This window comes from Anguilla anguilla, chromosome 3 (assembly GCF_013347855.1).
Source record: "Anguilla anguilla isolate fAngAng1 chromosome 3, fAngAng1.pri, whole genome shotgun sequence".
Lineage (NCBI taxonomy): Eukaryota > Metazoa > Chordata > Actinopteri > Anguilliformes > Anguillidae > Anguilla > Anguilla anguilla.
The window spans coordinates 31497257-31517601 of NC_049203.1; the positions used below are offsets into that span (position 1 = coordinate 31497257).

Consider the following 20345-nt stretch of genomic DNA (forward strand, 5'->3'; position numbering starts at 1 on the left):
ATCCTAGTATTTACAGTAAGAGAAAACAGCAGCTAACCCGGTTGTCCATAATTTAAATGTACTTATAAAAAGTGTTCTTAGTAAAAATAAATTTACTTTCATTGTGTATATTTCAACATATGTAGGTATATGCTTAAATACATTATTTTGGAACGACTTAACTTGTTGGTGCAATCCCCTTGTGGCCATGACGCTGGCGTCATGAGATTGTTCAACTCAGACGTTCAGTGCTCCTGCAACAAAACTATGAGTTGAAAACACAAACTCTGTTTTAACTTTATTAGTAGATGATTCATGACAACTGTGTCGAAGACGGAGTTTCTAAGCGCCACCATTGTCGTCTGTCGCCTGTCCTCCATTTACCAAGCACCCCCTCCCTGCAGGCTCATCTGCAACTACACCCCCCTCCCACAACACACAGGACAATAGTGTCTATCTGGGCATTCATAAAAACATTCTTTTATCAATAAAAATTTGTATTTTGTCATAGCAAAAAGATAAAGCCAACAATAGCCGAAAGGTATGCCAGTACAGCTGTGAAAAACACTGCTCACTGAACACTGAAATGAACAAGAGGAATTCTTGTTAAAATCTTACCTTTGGTTTTACACGTAAAGGTGTTCCTTTCAAGATTCAGTGGTTATTTATTGTCTTCAACAATCCATTTTTTTTTTTTTTACGGTGTGTAGCAGGAACAAGGGTGTTGGGGAATGCAGCCAAGTTCGATAATGAAACAACAAACAAAGATAGATAGGAGCAATCGTATTTTATTCAGGGAAACTTACAAACAGCAGGGAGTGGAATCAGGCAATCAAAACAAAGTAAATAATCCGTTCTCGTGGTCAAAAGTCCGTAATCCAAAAGTTCAAAGCCAATTCAGGTTCTCACAACAAAAGGGGTCGATACACAAAACAGGTTCTCAGTCAGTCCAGGTCAAAATGATACAATTCTCTTTTTAACAACACTCTCTCCACCAACACGTTTCCCTCTCGGTACTTTGCCACGATTAAAGTCCCACGAGCAGTACCGGACCTGTGCAGTATAGAGAAAGCATATGGTTGCAAGGGAAGGAACCACCGAGTGACCCGGGCATTGCTGTCTCTGTTACGTGACATCCACACTAACGGGGCATGATCGGTGACAAGGGTGAAATGCCATCCTAGTAAATAATACTTTAGCATCTCTAGTGCCCACTTGATCGCCAGGCACTCCTTTTCCACGGTGGACAACGCTATTCCACGCTATTAGCCGTAAACAATTTACGGCTAATTACGGCTAATATACAGCACTGGGTGTTCCTCACCTTCTTGTAACTGTGACAGGATGGCACCCACTCTTGCTTCTGACGCATCAGTCTGGACAATGAATGCTTTTGAGATGTCCGGGGTCACTAGTACAGGTCTCGAACATAGCGCATTCTTCATTTCCTAAAAACGCCTTCTCTGCCTCATCACTCCACTGTATCTGAGCAGGCAACCAGCTCTTGGTTAGGTCCGTTAGGGGGCTGGCTATGGTGGCGAAGTTAGGGATGAACCGTCTGTAGTAGCTTGTGAGTCCGATGAAGGTGCGTACTTGCTTCTTTGTGAGGGGGCGGGGCCAGTTCCAGATTGCTTCCACCTTTTTCATCTGGGGTTTAACATTGCCTCTCCTGATGGTGAATCCCAGGTACTCAGCTTCCTAGAGACCGAGTCCACATTTTTTGCGTTAGCTGTGAGCCCCGCCCCCCTTAATGCATGTAAGACTTCACTTACCTGGTCCAGCTGAGTGTTCCAGTCATTACCGTGTATGACGATGTCATCCAGGTATGCCGCCACATACTCTTGATGGGGCCAAAGAACCTGGTCCAGTAGTCACTGGAAGGTGGAGGGAGCTCTGTGTAATCCGAAAGGTAATTTCCTGTATTGAAACAGACCATCGGGCGTAGCGAATGCTGTTTTCTCCCAGGCCTCGGGAGCTAGGGGCACCTGCCAATAACCTTTGGTTAGATCCAGGGTAGTGATGAACCTCACGGTTCCAAGCCGTTCAATGAGTTTGTCTACCCTGGGCATGGGATACGCATCAAATTTGGAAATGTCATTCAGCTGACAAAAGTCATTACAGAACCGGAAAATGCCGTCCGGTTTGGGCACCAACACTATGGGACTCTTCAATTATCCTCGCAGCCAACATCATCTGTATCTTGGCTCTTACTGCTTCTCTCCTTGTGTCGGGTATGCTGTATGGTCGTAATGTCACCTTTCTCGCCAGTTCTGTGATGATGTGGTGTTGGATCTGTAGTTCCCGGCTCATCCAAGAACGCAACTTGATTACGGCTGACCAGCTCCCTCAGTTCCTGCTTTTGGGCAGGGCTCAGCTCCTCCCCCAGCAGCACATCATTGGAAGTGGTATCTGTAAGAGAAACTTTGGGAGAGACAGTGTATAGTACATCGCGTGCATTCCATTTCTTTAGTAAGTTCACATGATAAATTTGCGTTGGATGTGGGAACTAACACCAGTACTTTATCCCCCGTCTGAAACTCTCGCTGTTGGGTACCTCTGTTATATACTTGAGCCTAGGCCTCCTGGGCTTCCTGCATGTACTCACAGACTAGGGGCCAGAGGGTGGCCATTCGGGTTCTCATCTCATCCACATGTTCCATGAGCATGCGATGATGAGAAGGCTGCTGTTCTCATGTCTTTATGGCTACATCGAGTAGTCCCCGGCGGGGCTGTCTATCGTAAAGAAGCTCAAATGGAGAAAATCCCGTTGAGGCTTGGGGTACCTCCTGGATGGAAAACATCAGAAATGGTAACAATTGGTCCCAATTCCTCCCATCTGCCTCCATAACTTTCTTCAGCATGTTTTTTAGGTTCAATTGAACCGCTCTATCAGTCCGTCTGCCTGCGGGTGATATACTGAGGAGCATAGTTGGTTAATTTTCATTAATTTACACAAGTCTTTCATTACTTTAGACATGAATGGGGTTCCCTGATCTGTTAGTATTTCCTCTGGGATGCCCACCCTCGAAAACAACAACAATAGTTTGCGTGCAATCCCCTTTGTGGCCATCATGCGCAGGGGAACTGGCTCCGGGTACCTGGTGGTGTAATCGAGGATCACCAGAATGTATTGATGTCCCCGGCTGCTCTTAGGGAGTGGCCCGACCAGATCCATGGCAATTTTGCTGATTGGAGTAGAAATAATAGGTAGGGGTATTAGCAGGTTACGAAAATGAGGTTTTGGTGCCACTTGCTGGCACTCAGGACAACTGCGGAAGAAGTCTTCCACAGATCTCTTTACTCACGTCCAGTGGAAGCGACTTCTCACCCGCTCCAGCGTCTTCTCTACACCGAGGTGGGCTCCTAGAACATGTGCGTGGGCCAGCTGAAGGAGAGTCTGCATAAAAGGCCTAGGCACTAACAACAACCCGAGGGGTTCATTATTCTTCAGGATGACTTGGTAGGGCATTTTGTTTTTAATTGAAAAGTGTGGGTAAGTTATTTTACTCACCCCCTCGATTGGTTTTCCATCCACCACAGTAACTTGTTGGAGGGCGTTTTGTAGGTTTGGATCTTCCAGCTAGGCTGTTCCGAACCGGCCCGCTAGCTAGGTTGACTCCGGCTCCTCTTCCCAATCCATGGGGGACACATCTGCCAGACTCCCCTCGTCGTCATCTTGGGGTTCTCCTGCACTTCCCGACTCTGACAGGGGCTCCCTGGAGGCATTGTTGTCCACTTCCTGAAAGCCACAGATCTTGTCTTCCCCATTACTTTTAGCCATCCCATATATTTTTACCGATTTTATTTTTCCCCACCCGCTTTTTACGGTCCACATTTTGCCCCTTAGTGGTCTGCAGATTCAATTGGTGGTGGGATACTCTTTGGTTTCACCATGGATGCAGGTTATGGAGACAGTGTCGGTCAGGTTTGGGGACCATGCGAAATCCGGTCGAACGAGGGTTACCATACTCAAGAAGGGCGGTGGTGTATTTTCCATTAGCCTTCACTGGGGTGACTGGGGAGGGATTGCTTCCTTGTGCCCCGTATGACGTCATCAAGCCACAGGGTCTTCCAGTCGGTGAGGGCAGCTCCAGGCAAGGTGTCCAGGTTCACCACACTCAAAACACCTCCGGCAGTCCAAGTCCAGGAGGTGGCATTGGGGGAAACTGGGTTGCGGTTTACCGTCATCTCTGATGGGGGTCCACGCCACTTCGCCACTCCGTTCCTTTCCTTGGGTCGGGGTGACGGTTCGACTTTGGGTTGTTGTTCGCTGCGCAGGACTTCCAGTGCCATCTGTTGCCCTTCCACCACCTCCACAAGCTGATCAGCACTTTGGGGGTTTGCTTGGCTGGCCAGTTTTTTGGCCTCATAGGGGAGAGAGTGTAAAACTTATTAATTACGATTCTTTCGATGGGATTCAGGGAAATGGGTTCAGCGGTTAGCCAGCTCTTTGCTAACCATATCAGGTTGTGCATCTGGGAGCTGGAGGACAGAGCGGGATTATAAGTCCAATCATGGAATTTCTGGGCTCTGCTTATCAGGGTGTATCCATACCTGCACAGAATATCCTTCTTGAGCACCTCGTAGTGCTTGGCTTGCTCCACTGTCAGATCCTGGTAGGTTTTCTGTCGGACAGGAATGGAATGATCAGGCTGGCCCATTGCTCTGGTGTCCGACCCTCCCTGACAGCCGTCTTCTGAAAGGCTTGTAGGTAAGCCTTAATGTCGTCACTCTCCGTCAGCTTCGGGATGAACAGGCTGGGCTTCGGTTAGGACACCGGTGCAGCAGCAGCTCCGGGTGCTTGGGCTGATGTCAGCTGACCGAGTTCCGCACGTAATAGTGCGGTCTGCTGGCGTTGTTCATTGAGCAGTTCTCTATGCATAGCCTGCTGTGCTAGGTTGGCTTCAACTAGTTGTTTGATAATTGCCTCCATGGTTCTCTCTGTATCTGTTTCGTTATTTAACTTCGGCTGAAGCGCTAGGCGCTGCCTGCATTCTCCACCAAATGTAGCAGGAACATGGATGTTGGCGTTACAACGCAGCCAAGTTCGAAACAACAAACAAAGATAGATAGGAGCAATCGTATTTTATTTAGGGAAACTTACAAACAGCGGGGAGGGGAATCAGGCAATCAAAAAAAAGTCCGTAATCCGTTCTCATGGCCAAAATTCTGCAATCCAGAAGTTCAAAGCCAATTCAGGTTCTCACAACAAAAGGGGTCGATACACAAAACAGGTTCTCAGTCCAGGTCAAAACGATAATCACAATTCTCACAACCACGATTAAAGTCCATGGTTCCTTTTTATAACGTGAGCCCTCAGATAACCAAGGGCATACAGGTGCTTCTCGTTGCTGCCAGAACTCCAAATAAGGCTTGTGGGTGTAGCCAGCTTGCTCTGATGTATCGGCTCTCAATGACCAGCCCCCGGACCTCCGCCGGCGGGCTGCCACAGGTGAAAAAGGGGACGTGAGCCTGATCAATTTGAGACCCCAACTGCAATGTAATTTTGAAGCCACGGGTCATGTAACAAATATGCAATAATAGAGAGAATCAGGAAAAGGGTAAATACTTTTTCATGGCACTGTACTTGGGTGGTACTTCCTTTGAGGTAGAACGCAACTAAAATGCACTTTAAAGATTTAGACTGTAATATTTATTTGATGACACTTATGTACATTTTGCTTTTATTCTGGTGTCCTAAACTAATACACTTTAAGTACACTTTGGTGTACTTTTAAAAAGCATTGGCTACGAGGCCAGTGCCTTGGTCATCGGCAATGGCAGAAGTACATCTAATCTGAAATCCATGTCCTTGGATGTGGGAGAAAACCACAGAAAACCCACATGAGCCAGGGAGAACACGCAAGCTCCATGCATACCTCTTTTCCACCAACGCGAACCTAGTTCTGGTTCTGGGCTGGTGCTAGTGCCGGTTCGCAGTTGGTTCAACTTGCGAACCTTCTAAGAACCGATTTGCTTTTCCACGGGTCGCTTTCCCAGCAACATCGTAAGTTTTAGTTGGTCTTGGTCGGTCACGATAATCCTGCCCCCAGCCCCTGAAGTAAGCGGTTCTTGGTTCTAGACCAGCCGTTTGTGCCGCTTTGGAACCAGTTTTCCTGGCCGTGAGCCGGTTCTTTTGCTGTTGAAAACGGAACAACTGGTTCGCGATTAGGCACCGGCTCCGAACCGGCCCTCGAAATGCCTTGGTGGAAAAGGGGCAGCAGAGACCTGGGCCAGGACTTGACCCTGGAACTACTCTTTTCCTGTGAGGCAACAGTTCTTAACCTCAGTGATACTGTATATTTAAGCATGCAACAAGTGAACATTTTTTTGTAAGCAAAAATTAAGTATATTTTATGCATATTTTAATAAAATACATGAAATGAAAAATATACTTGTAGTCTTCTTTAACTACGTCAAGTACACTATTGATGCAATTAAGTATACTTGTTTTTTTCTTGGGGCTACAAAACAATATTAACCTCATTTAACAGATATAGGCGTAACTAATTTAAGGATGTATCTTGGCAACGTGGCTGTAACCCAAATGCAAGTGTCTTTGCTTGTTTCAGACATGCAATTCTCATTTTCCCAGACAGAAGCAGTTCTCATATTCCTGTCCATCGCCTATGCTGTTAAAATAGCAAATGACGTGGTGCCCTTGTGGGTGGGTTGGTCTTAAAATGAAGCACACCTCACTACCACATAGTTGTATCATCTGGACCTTCTAAACTGCACTATACTGCATTACACAATTTGGACTTCTACGATACCAGTTAGTTTATTACCTCAACAATAACCTGTACAACCCATTTCAATTGCTGTGATAGATTACATTTAAAATTACATTTCTGTTACATTCTATTCTACCATGACTTTTCACCAGGCCGGCTAGTTATAGAGCATTGACGTCACTTTCCCACTGGAATACGCCCCCTCAGTCGGACTGAGTGGCAAAGCATGCTGCGACATGGCTACCTTTAGTAGAGGAAACTGCAAAACCGGGAGTAAAACAAACGATTATCTGCTTAAATTAAAGGCAGGTGGACTCGACAGTGATCCTTACAACTTACCAAAGAACCAATGGTCCATAGACATTCAACAAGAAATCTTTTTACAGACTGCCGAAAGCTAAAGAAAAGAGAAGCAAATGGATCGCTGCAATTTGCAGAAACAACTGGAATCCAGGCACCAAAACGTGGATTTGTGGTTGTTATTTTGTGTCAGGTATGTTGTATTTTTGGGTAAAATCATACCTTAGTGTTAGCTAGCCAAGCATATAAATTATCTAACCATCCCCCGTTTGTTTGCAGAACACAAGGCTCATCATTATGGATGTTTTTTAATAAATGCTGAGAAAAACTTTACAGTTGCACATAATATAAATGAAAGATGCTAAATATTTAATTAATGAGTAGTCAATACAGTGCATAACTTAAGGTATGATTTTACCCAAAAATCCAACATACCTGACACAAAATAACAACCGCAAATCCACGTTTCGGTGCCTGGATTCCAGTTGTTTCTGCAAATTGCAGCGATCCATTTGCTTTGCAGAGCAAATCCCATTAAGCTCACCAGCTATACTAATAACAAACAGAAAGCACTGGTGGCATAAGGTGCAGTCAGAATTTGTATCCATATTCCCTGTTTCTTTGTGCCAAATTAAGTTCCAGAATCAACTACCTGTGTGGGGAACATGAGGGAAGTTGGGCTCCATATGTCATTAAGACTTGTGGTTAATAAGGTAGAGCTGGATTACTGTACAATATCACTCACAGAATAGAGTGACTCAGTACCTGTCTCCAGAGGATGAGCTTGTAGAGCATACATAGTGTAGGAGTGGCCTTGATCTCTAGTGAGAAACAACTGAGGACTTCCTTAGTGCTGGTTACGCAATGAGCAAACAAAAGAGGTCTGACACCTGTTCTCTTTAATAACTCTTCATAAAACCCCACACCCCTTTGTTAATTTTCCACATTGCATTCGCATCTGGTGCAAAAGAACATTCTTTTAATATGGTTCATATTACTCACCAGATATTGTAAGCCTATCATTTGAAACTGTTTGCTCTGGAAACTGCCCATTTTAATAAAAAGTATGTGCTGCTGAAATGTTTTGTAGTGAAAGGTATGTTTCATCCTTTCCAGTTCTTCCTACAGCTTTTACAAATGATAAAATGTGGGTTTTTTGGAATGTGCTTGCTTCTAAAAGTGATGTTGGACTTCAAAGAGCAAATACAAATAGACTAACATTGTCCTGTTTCTATATCCTTGGAGTTCAAAGGGAGTGTTTGAATTGTGCTGTTTCTGTAGCAGTCCTTTTAGACTCAGTCTGGTTTAATGCAGGTAATGTGATTTTGAAATACACACATTTTTGGTTGGTTTGTAGAATTTCAACATTGAGTTTAGTCATTGTATGTAAATCATGCAGCAACAATGAAACATTGATTTTCAATTGCGTGTAGATGCTTAATGACAGTCTTCTCACTTGTTAGTTTTGTCATCTTGTCCTTAATGTCTGTTGATGCTTCCCATTTTTAGGTTTTTTTTTATATAAACAAAGCAGTTCTTCAGTAAGTTCACAAGCTTGGTATTGTGATGCACTTTGCAGTCTTACAATTGACTCAAGTGAAACCAGACTGTTTTAAATGTCATACAGATACCAGAAATGATAAGTGCAGAAAACCTTCACTTAAGAAACAGTGCTTTAACAAAGAACTTAGTTGAAAGGGAGAGAGTGAGTGAACGGGAGGGAATGTTGAATGTGCACATCAAAGAGCTTTTAATGATGAGGGGATGCCATTAGGGTTACAGTGGCTTTTGTTTCACACCTTCCTCACACCTGCAGTTTGTTGGAGGCTCAGCCATTCTTTGCGCAATTGAATTGGCCAAATTTGCATTAGCACAAACCACATACAGGTAGAATATAAAAGACTATGAACTTCTAAAAGAGTACCTTTCTTGAAAAAGTTTTTTCCCCTGGCCTAATCTTGATAATAAATGAGGGATTCTCCCTGGTATTATTGATCCTAGTGTATGGAGGGAGGCATTAGCCTGCGTGTGGTTACTAAAGCCGCGTTTCCACCAAAATTACCCGGAACTTTCAGTCCCAGGAACTACTTTACCAGGAACTAAAAGGTTCCTTCAGCCAATGGTTGTCTGCGTTTCCACCGGGGTCTAAAGTCCCGCGAAGATTAGGCAAATTAGCCCACTGACGTATGAAAAAGCGACGTTGTCGTCGGTCCATCTGTCATATGATTTCTTCTGTAACCCCATACTACCACCGAAGTAGCCTACATTATTTTCTAATAACCGGGACAGCCCGGAGGGGTTTATTCCACTTATATACAACGGGTTGCCAACAATGACTATATATGGTTACTTTTGTATTTATTGATTTTTATCGATTTAATCACATGGAATTGAAATATTCTTCTGCAGCCGTTTGGCCATATTTTACCGTTGTCAAGCAAAACTGTCGTTGGTAGTTGAACTTGGACCGTTATGCAACAAATAGGATATAACAGACCAATAGTCAGATTGTAACTGTTTTATATATCCTCTCAAACACATTCATTATGCTTTTATGCGAACATTCGCTTTCATGTCTTGACATCCGAAGCGACAGAATGCATTCACATTTCCAATATAACTGGCAACAACAGCAGAAAACATGCACACGTTGTAAACAATTTGCTGTTTGATTACTTTCTCATCGTCAATTCTATATAGGCTAATCGCAAAATGACAAGAATAGAACGAAAACTCGGCGTGAAAATTTAAATTAGTAGTGGTAGAGCCACCGTTTGTTTTCCTTCGAAGTTACTGCTAGCCGAGCACCGAAGTGTGCCCTCCAGATGCGAACCATGCACCATAAATAAGTCCATAGTCTTCCTGGTCTTTTTGTGGAATTGAAGAGTGGCAGAGTAAAATTACGGCAGTCTGAAAAAGATAAAGGTACGATTACTAGAATTAACCTGTTATTTTACCCTGACAAAAAGTGCGGAAGGTGATTTCCAGTTTGCTTTTATCACCAATGTGAATTACGCAGAACTACCGCATACCTCACATAACTGTATCAAACGTTTTGAGTCAATTACAACGGGCTAACAAAGAAAATCCGGAAGAAAATATTCAGCAACCAAATTAATCCGTTTGAATGTTTTAGTACGTAATATGCTGTCCCAGCACGAATGCTTAGCATTTTATAAAACGAATAGCCTACTAAAGCAAGAAAAGAACAGAAGAGCACACGTTATAATTCCAAGACGTTGGCAGGCTATAACCAAAAGTAGGCTACTGCGCCGCATAACATACAAGTTTGATTTGAAGTTATTATGAACTTAATTGGTTTGCGCCTGCATATTTTCAAACATGGCGCCTGAAAATAGACACAAAAAAATGCTGCGAGTACTCGACCAATCAGAAATGTTCAGCGCTGCAAGCTCCACCCAAAAGGTTCCTGTACTTTCGGAAAGTACTACCCCCCGAGCAGGACCCTTTTGGGGGGTAAAACAAAGCCCCCGGAACTAAATTTAGACCCTAGTTCCTGCGGTGGAAACGCACTGAGTTCCTCAAAAGGTTCCTAGTTCCGGGGTATAGTTTCTGCGGTGGAAACGCGGCTTAAGTCATATAATAATGAGCAGTACGGTTGAGAAGAATAATATCACCAGAAAAACTTGGAAGACAGAGTCCATAGAAGAACCATTTATTTCATGATTTACTTTGCTTGTTTCTCTTTGCTGTTGGAATGTAGATCGGTGGAAATCAGAGCGTGAAATTATGATTAGCCCCTTGCAGTGTGTGGACAGGATGGGGTGCTGGAAGACTTGGCATGGCAAAAGGTGTAACCTGTTTAGTTTGGCCTCAGTGCCGCTGGCCCAGATGGTGAGACCAGCTGCCTTTGAATAAATGCTGGGTGGTTAACAGTGTGAGAAGAACCGAGGTCTTATTTCAGGATGAAAAACAAAAAGAAACCTGTCTTTCTACCATAGCCAAGAGGCAATTGAAAATAGTCACCTATTGCTTTACAAAACTGCCTTCCAGTAAGCGGAGATAAACATGCAGAAAATTTGAAACTGTATTCTCTGGATCATTCAGATTACTTGGTACTCTGATTTTAAACATGACATAAAATATAACATTTCCAGCTATGTTGCTACTAAAAGGTCAATATGAACACACAGAAATGCATGTCCTGACATGCAACTTTTCTGTTAGCCTTCTGCAAATGCAGTTTCAAATCTGGCTTCTCCCCTGATGGTCTTGGTAATGGTGTTCAAGTAGTATTAGTAAAGATAAAAATACGCTGTTTTTGAACATAATCTAATTAAGATAGAGTATTCCAGATATGAGGTCATGAAATTATGAAGAAGGCTTTGTGACAGATATGACCTGTAATGATTCACAATCACAGAAAAAATAAGACAATAAGCTTGCATTGATATTTAAAAACAGGGACTTGCATTGATATTTAAATCTAAAAAGCATACTTCTGTTTGTATTTACCAGCATACATTTAAATGAAGAATCTGCTTCTAACATCTCAGCAATCAAATGGTGTTAGTTTGGAGAACAAGTTGTTGCTGAAGCATCATCATGAAGCGCATGTTTCAGGGCATCAGGCAGATCTCACAGAGCCTGTACTGTGTCCTCTGCTGCTCTGCTCTGTAACAGAGACAAGGTCTCTTTCTTTGCTTTCTATTTCACATCCTGGCAGGGAACAAGCCTTTGATATGACAAGAGCTTTGTTCCACCCAAAGACCTATTATATAGCGAGAAGAGTCCTTTGTCCTGAGTGAGTAACAATGGCAAATAGACATTTCGAGCTCAAGAAGAGGATAAGTCTGCCCCATTTTGTGTGACCGCATCACCATACACAACTGTGAAATCGAAGAAATGCACAAATGTTATGATCCATTAATCACCAAAAAGATGCTGCATGGAGATACAGCTAAGATCAGGGATTGGTTCTGTTAAATAAAAACAAAATTCTGAAATGTATTATTCTGCCCCCTGGCTTATGCCAATGTCTGTTTATGAATATTTCCCAAAACAGTAGGACCGTACTGTTTCTGTGAGGTTTTACAGTGTATTTTTTGTATTTTTCAGTATGCTCTGCCTGATGTAGTACAATACAGTGTAGCTATGCTAAGAATAAATATTTTGCAGGATTTGACCTGCATAGTTATTAGGGCCGGAGGAAAATTCAGCCTATAAAGGTTCAGCTGCCACGCACAGTGTGGACTGGATTAAGGTGAAATGACCTATCCACTCCATGGTTGACCCCAGGCAATTCAGCACAGTGATTGTTCTCCGATCTTAAATACGCAGTCTCGTTCAGCCTCAAAGGTACGAAGAAAAAAGAAGCCTAGAAAACTAGTATCAAGTTGCAGGAAAACATTGAAAATTAGTGAGACCAAAGTTTCAGTTCTTCTGTGTTGGGGGCTGTGAACAATGGCAGCTTTCTGCTGGAGTGCAACTTCAAAGGTCTGCAGAATGACTGCTCTGAGTTATACTTTGTTGTAGATCACTGAGGAAATTCACAGATGTTGTTCTCATACGAGACACTATTATAGCAGTTCAAGTACCCAGTAGCCTCCAGCATGTCTCTCTCTCTGTCTCTTTCTCTCTCTCTTTCTTTTTTCTCTCTCTTCCTCTTCCTCCTTCCTTGCCTCCTCTAGTGCAAGACAGATGTGGAGCCTGCACTCTCTCTTCTCTTGGCCCAAAGAATAGAATTTTAATATAAGTGGATTGAATTTTAGAAACGTATTGAAGTTTATGTTTTGTATGTTAATTGTTTTTCATTCTTAAAACACAATAAACTATTTAATGACTTGTCCCTGGAGAAGGACAATGTAATTCTATTCTTAAACCAGATTTTAAAAATTGATTTATACTTTTGTTCAGTATAACTCACATGAAATGTGACAAAAAATATATTTAGTGTGCATAGAGAATTTTCTTTTAAACAGGTTGTAGGAAGAAATGTATATTTCAGTGTCTAATTATTTTTATTTTGGCTTGTTATTTTTTTATGTTGTGAGATCACCATTTCCTTGTTGAGCCTCAGCAGATATATTCACAGACAATACTTTCTGTGGATTTATTCATGGATGGATAAACAGATTTGTTGCTTTATGCACTTTAGTCACCTTACATTATACCCTTGTTTTACAGGTTGCGTTCTCTGAAGCCTATGTCTACCAGAAAAGGAAGAGATTTTTGAATAGGCCCACATGCCTGTTTCCAACAATAAAGGAATTCTGGTTTACATTATAGTTCGTTCATGGCTGAGATTATGCAGAAAAGTTAGTTAAGTAAAGTTAGTTTGTGAAAGGGATTATGCAGTTAATTTTGTTTAAAAACACAATGTCGCTAATAGAATTTGTGCAAAGAATTAAAAGATTAGTATTTGACACAATGTGAAACATACGTAATAAAAACATTTTTTTCATTGTTGTAGAAGTGTATATTTAGGTTTTTCCTGGGAAGTCTTGTGGTAATAAATAATTTACCTGTTTAATGCAAATGTGTTCCTTTCCATTTCATGGCTGTCTATTTTCACAGTTACTGAAACTTCAGCAAAATAGATAGGATGTGTTGTGTCTGAAGTTTGTCAGACTATGCAAATTGAATCTCAAGCATTGCTCCTATTTATATATTAACATGGCAAGGCACAGTATATAAACCAAATACTGTTCTATATTTTATGTGTCAAAAATTGACAGAATGTTATAGCTGCACAGCAGCCTTGTCCGTAAACTGGTCATTGTGTTGGATTTACTTGATGGCAAGAACTGATACTGTACCCAAAATGTGGGAAAATTATACTTTAACCAATGTAATCTCATTAGGCCAATGGTACTCAAACTCAATCCCGGGGGGCCTAATGTATATTGGTTTTTGTTCCAACTGTAATTGCAATCCCAGAATTTTAATAACCTGTTAAATATTCTTAATTAGGTATTTTCCACATTATATCAGAAATAGCTATGCATGCCATGCCGAAAAAAATTCCCACGTTCACATTGTGTTTATTGTGCTATATTGCAAACAATTGCATAAAAAGAGGTTAATTATTTTTAACTGATAAAATTAAAGACTGAGGTAAATCAATAGGCTCCTAAGTGATGAAAGTGTCGACACTTGACCACTAAAGCTGACCATCTGGAAGATAATGAAGAATTCAAAGACAAAGCAAATGATAACATGCCAACCCTGCACTTTGTTAATTAGTTTGATTTTTTTTTAATGTAGGATTGAACATGGAAATGTTATAATGTGTCTGAAGAGACTAAATAATCACTGTAAAAAAGAACCTTTAGAAAAATGAACAGCTTGTTAAAATGATGGGATTGTAACTGTGGTTTGGAACAAAATCCAGTATACATAGGGGACCTCCGAACTGAGTTTGGGAACCACTGCGTTAGCTATTACATTATATTTGGCAGACGCTTTTATCCAAAGCGACGTACAAAAAGTGCATTTCATGGTCATAGACAACTACTAAACACAAGTTCAGTAAGATACAATACTTAAGTTAGGCGATGCTTAAAGTGTTTGCCCGGTGCTACCCTTAACCCAACTGACAGATACTACAGAAACGTGTTCTTATTTTTCACACAGGACATACCAAATAATCTCATAGAAGCTATTTATTCATTGCAGCCTACATATAACTCCGCATGAGTCTTTCCACAATTGGAAAAAAAGCTGTATCTTGTCACATAAATTATCACCTGGATGTTCTTCTGAATATATAGCCACTGCGTAATTTGTAACAGAACGTTGTTTCGGTTACAGTTGCCACTGAAATTAAAAGCAGGTACGTATTTCCACAAATAGAATTTTTCAAAATCTATTTTGAAGTTTAGTGACCGCGTAGCTCTGCAGGAATTCCCCTTCTCCCTGACTCTGTGTGGAGCCGTGGGAGAGAACTTGACACACTAATCCCTTCAAAGCAACCGGTCTCTAAAATCTGCAGCTCCAACGGCTTCAGAGGACAGCGATTGTTTCAACAGGAAAGCCAAATAAAGATCTGTGTTGGTATTTAAGACTGTAGTCGTAATACAATTGAACCTAACTATTGTTAAGAATTAGTGTTTTTTGTCAACTTTGAAGTTTTGGTTAATCCTCAGAAACAATAGTTTGGAGTTTTATCAAGTGTATTGTATCTTGTTAAAATTGTAGATAAGATTGTCATGTTAAAGAAGCATGCTTCGCCTGTAAAGTTTCCAACTAAATACATTTTACGTGTACGCGTGTGAATATATAGGATTCTGTTTTCCTGCAGCGTCTTAATTCGATGAGATTTAGTTGTCCAGAGGGAGGAGTGTGGTTTAGGGCTGTTCAGCAGGCGAATAATTTGAAAACTGTTTCCACTTTTTTGAAGATAGGAAGGAACTCCTCCCTCTCCAGGCTTTTGCTTTGGCGTCATCTTTTATAACAGAGCCGTCAAGTTCGAACAGTAAATATTTTTAACCGAATGTGACCTGTGACAGGTGTCCACATATAGAGCGTCTCTCAATCAAGTTTGTGGATTTACGCTTCCTTTCCGTGAGTTATGTTTGTGATATAGGAAAATAATATTTGACGATATTCAACTACTTTAATTAATCAAAAATACAAACCAAAGGAAAAATTGTTAATGTAAAATGGAACTTATTAACTTGTTCTTAAAGCTGTATTTCATTTTAAGATCTGATTTACAGCTGAATGGCTCTAATGGTGACTACAGACGGGAAAGTACACAGTCATTAGATCAAAGGCATCATTAAAAGAGTTAGTTCACAACTCGGGCTGTAACACTTAAGCAGAATAAAAAATAGTGTTAATTTGCATATTCACTATTCCATATGCATTATAAGTCTCAGACGGTATGAGCCCAACAGGAACTGTTCCATATGTGTTTTGTTTCTATATATTGACAGATGCACAAAGCCTTATACAGTACAAAATTTACGCAGTGCGAAACGGTGAACTTCATGTTGAGTCACTTTTTATTGTTTCACCAAATACTCCTTGTTGCTTTAAATTATCCAGCAGCGACATAGTAGATGATTTCCATAGATAACAATGTCACATTGTTGCATAAGGCTCTGCTACAAATCCTTAATTACAAAAAAGGGGATCAGATGACTAGAGCACCGAATACCGGGGTCTCCAGGCGGCATGGGGGTCTTTGATCAAGAAAATCCAATTATTTGTGTATATACATTTCCCACATAGTTATTACTTCATTAATTGTCCCGCCTTTATCTCCTCCCTTCCCATCCCCCTAATAATCAGTTCTTTTATCCAGACCAACAAACACACCATAGGAGCTTTGTGGATTCAAAGGATTTGCTTTCCCTTCTCAAAGAGCCGCTATTCTTTGATGATTGGGCAGCGGCAAACTTCAAAGTAATAAATCTTATTTCTGACTGGCTGGCGGCCCACCAAAGTCCTTATCAAATTCTAAGAAGTGATCCCTCACTCTTCAGATAGTCCAAGGATATCTGGAGAAGACGGAGCGCAGAAGGGAGAGAAGGGAGAGACGATTACATGAAGACACTTTTGGTTATTTTACGTTTCTCTGAAATTGTTTAAGTCTTTTTTTTTTTTTTTTTTCAAAACAAAAAAAAAAGTTGGCCATGGCAGCAGTAGCAGTACTGCGAAACGATGCACTCCAGGCTTTTCTCCAGGTTTGTACATTGCTTTTCCCGAGAATGTTGCTGATAATTTCTATACGCTATGAGAGCATTTATCATCTTAATATTATATAACTGAAGGTTATTTTTTAGTTTCTTACAAAAATTAGTTTGCATTATCAATTGGACTGGTACACACTTAAACAATATGCAACCATACAAACGAACCTACTGTACATATCTAAATTCACTTCTGATATATTCTGTAGACGCATGTCCTGGCACACAGTTCTTTTTTTCAGGATAATTTTAATGTTTTGTTACCCCTGCGAACGTTACATTCATCGATACCTTTCCAACATACTTTATCGCAAAAATAACTGCAATATCATTAACGATATATTCGATAATTTCATCCCTTTTTCATGTAGGCCTACACTTCGCGGTGTAGGCTACTTAATGTGACATTTCTAATCCTACAGGATCGTACTCCAAACTCCTCGCCGGAGACCAAGAATTCTCCTCTAGCACTTCTAGCGGCCACTTGTAACAGGATTGGACATTACCACGGATCAAATCCATCCGATTTTCTGCAAGTCCCATATGAGACCACCCTCGGTTCTCCTTCGCGAATTTTCCACCCTTGGAGTAACGAAGGAAACCCACAATGTGCTTTATCAACAAATTCCTCTTTGGCGCTGTCCCCCAAATCTCAGCTGTCTGCACACATTCAGTCCTCCTTTAATTCTCACCACGAACTCCCTCTGACCCCGCCAGCCGAGCCTTCATATCCGTACGACTTCTCCCCAGTGAAGATGCTACCAAGTTCCATGCAATCATTACAATCCAGCTGCCCTCCCACGTACGTGCCCGCTGTTACATACGCAACGACAGCAATTGCGCCTACAATGACAAGTTTTGTTCCTGGACACGCTGGCCTTATCCATCAGCAGCCAATGCAGTTGTCACCAAATCCAGTAGAGGACATTCCGTGGTGGAGCCTTCAACAAGGAAATCCCGTCAATCATCCGTCATCACTTGCTTCGCATAGGTTCCCTCTCCAGAGGAGCTTAGTCCTGGGTCATTCGGAATTTGCCCAATATCAGACTCAAATAGCTGCCCTCCTTCACACGAAGTCTCCCCTTGCCACTGCCCGGAGGTGTCGGAGATGTAGGTGTCCGAATTGCCAATCTTCCAGCTCCAATGACGAGCCAGGAAAAAAGAAGCAACACGTCTGTCATATTCCCGGGTGTGGGAAAGTTTATGGAAAAACTTCCCATCTCAAAGCACATTTAAGGTGGCATTCAGGGGAGAGACCGTTCGTATGTAACTGGCTGTTTTGTGGCAAGAGCTTCACTCGGTCCGACGAACTCCAGAGGCACCTTAGGACACATACAGGAGAAAAGCGCTTTGTTTGCCCGGAGTGTTGCAAAAGGTTCATGAGGAGTGATCATCTGGCCAAACATGTCAAAACGCATCAGAACAAAAAGAGCAAACCGCACGTTAGTGAATAGACTATTGTCTATATTTCTAATAACAATGACAAAGTGCAAAATTGGAATATGACTTTTTTTGGAAGATCGTGTTTGACAGTTCCCAATAACTGAACAAAATCGCTCATTCCAATGACTGTCCGGAATGGACGGTGTTGCTTTTGTAAAGTGTAAATACGATTTCAAATGTAAATCTTTGTTCGCCGACCAGAGCTTTTCAAAAGTTTAATGTTTCATCAGCTGATCTCCCATGTAGCTATGTATTATGTCCAGTAAAACAAGTTTTAGAACTTGTTTTTCGATCATTGTCTTCGGTCGAAGATTAACGTTTTTGTAAATGTTATTTAAAAGCTTTTGTTGAATGAAAGTGTCCGAAACGTTTTCGCTCCATGCGGGGTATCTTAGCATGCTTTTGAAAATAAGTTCCAAATACTTGTGTGAAAAATAAAGAATTCATGAATTCATCTTTTTGGCAAGAGAAAGAAAAAGAGTTGCCTGTTGCAAAGTAACTTCAAGCGATTTGAAAGCAAAATGATCAACAAGGATAGTTTGGCAGTCGAGTTGTGACAGAAATAGACATAGGCTATAAAACCATATAGGCTATAGGATTTCTCAAAATTGTAGCTGTTAATTGTTACTAGTTGCATACGTTTTGATGACTTACCTGCCTGGAAAAAGTTGAGACCGATGGTCCAGTGAGAGAGAGAGAGAGAGGCTGGAGGCTACCGGGTACTTGAACTGCTATAATAGTGTAGGCTTTTTTGAGGTTTGTAATGTTATAGTAGTATTCAAAGGTGTAATCGGTAATACTTAAGGTAGAGTCAGTATAAATGTAACTGTTCTTCTATCCTTCTAATTTAGCTAATTTACTCAGACAAGATGATTAAATTTAGCTTCCAACGGTTTTGACATGTCAATAGTCATTAGGCCTACCCGTTTTAATTACGTTCAAAATTTAATCGAAACCAAAGTAGAAGCAGCCCGGTTACATTAATTTGGCCTAGTTGGAAACTCATTTCTGAAGGACAGATGCCAGCTTAAAATCATGCATGATTTGATTTATTCTAAATAAAAAAATAATGCATTAAATCCGAAAATTACTTTCGGAACAGATGTTTACTTACCTCGTTCAAAAACTGCCTTTTAGCAATATTTCCCACGAAGGTTGTCGAATTGGTCTTCTCTTTTGATACACGGTAGAGGACTGAATTGCTCCTGAACAAACCTGAAATGGCAATCTTAGCAGCAGTGTACAAAAATCTATTGGCCGTTTTACAGTTATGATGCATTACATTTATACAGACTCTTCCCAATAATATTACCCCCATATCGTTTGAAATTTCGCTTGTTGTTCCGGTTTAAGCAATATCAATAAAAATGTAATTAAACATTAAAACCATGGTAGAATAATGCTTGGAATCGAGTCAAACCCGTTTTTGACGTGTACCTTTTACTTTAATATTTTAAGTGAAAAATAGAGTTGGCACCAGTCTTACAGACTATTTCAATGCTTTTGTGATTGATAAAAACAAAATTCTGAATATGTAAGATTCAGAAATAAAATTCAGAAGTGTCCAGGCTGCAGATACAATTGATTGCAGAGGACGATGTTCCACCACTGAGCGCTTGAGATGAATGTTACCAACAGCTGTGCAATGCGCGAGCAAAATTCCAATGACCGATCAAAGTAGCAGTGAACAACTTGGGTCTTTCCTGGTTGTGGACGTATTTTCACGAGGCAAATTTGGTGCACTCCTGTTTACTTAAATCGTTTGTACACATTGTATGGACACCTGGAAAATGACAGATTACTATGTTTAGCTAACTAGACTATTTCTAGGCAACTGGAACCCTTCCTCCCTGCCGCAAATTTGATACCTGCGGAGACATGAAGTTTGTATTAAATATGATGGACAGTTTATGGATCATCAGTTAAAATAAAACCAGACATGCATCATATAACTTAGCCCCAAAAGAATTAATACACCCCATGAGGTTGAATTATGTCCGTTGGATATTTATAATTCAAATACACATTCCTATTTGTCACAATATCTGTAATATCTAGTAGCCTTGTGTGCCTCTTCATTTTTTCTTTAATGTTTTTGCCATGGATAGTAGGCAATAATTAATCATGCTGAAGGTCAGTCAAATTGGTCAAAGAGTAAAATATAAAATCTCCAAGTAAAAAAATTGAGTGGCATGGAGTGTGGCATGTTCATTGCAAAGGAGAAAAACAT

General features: G+C 41.0%; 2 protein-coding genes across 2 annotated transcripts in view; both read left to right on the plus strand.

Moving 5' to 3' along the window:
* myo3b (myosin IIIB) overlaps positions 1–13466 on the plus strand; it is a 358080-nt gene extending 344614 nt beyond the window's left edge. The window contains exon 28 of the mRNA XM_035410289.1: positions 13161–13466. The gene's annotated coding sequence lies outside the window, so the exon portion shown is untranslated. The remainder of the gene's footprint in view (positions 1–13160) is intronic.
* A 2096-nt stretch (positions 13467–15562) lies between these two features.
* On the plus strand, positions 15563–18126 carry sp5a (Sp5 transcription factor a). Its single transcript, XM_035408660.1, has 2 exons — positions 15563–16666; positions 17095–18126. The coding sequence occupies exons 1-2, from the start codon at positions 16616–16618 to the stop codon at positions 18124–18126; spliced, it is 1083 nt and encodes a 360-aa protein (XP_035264551.1). The 5' UTR covers positions 15563–16615.
* The last annotated feature ends 2219 nt before the right edge of the window (positions 18127–20345 follow it).

Excerpts from the sequence above, each read along its gene's own strand:
- sp5a (XM_035408660.1), top strand. The coding sequence starts at position 16,616 with ATGGCAGCAGTAGCAGTACTGCGAAACGATGCACTCCAGGCTTTTCTC. Across the intron at positions 16,667-17,094 it reads CACTCCAGGCTTTTCTCCAG|GATCGTACTCCAAACTCCTC; the intron begins GTTTGTACATTG and ends CTAATCCTACAG.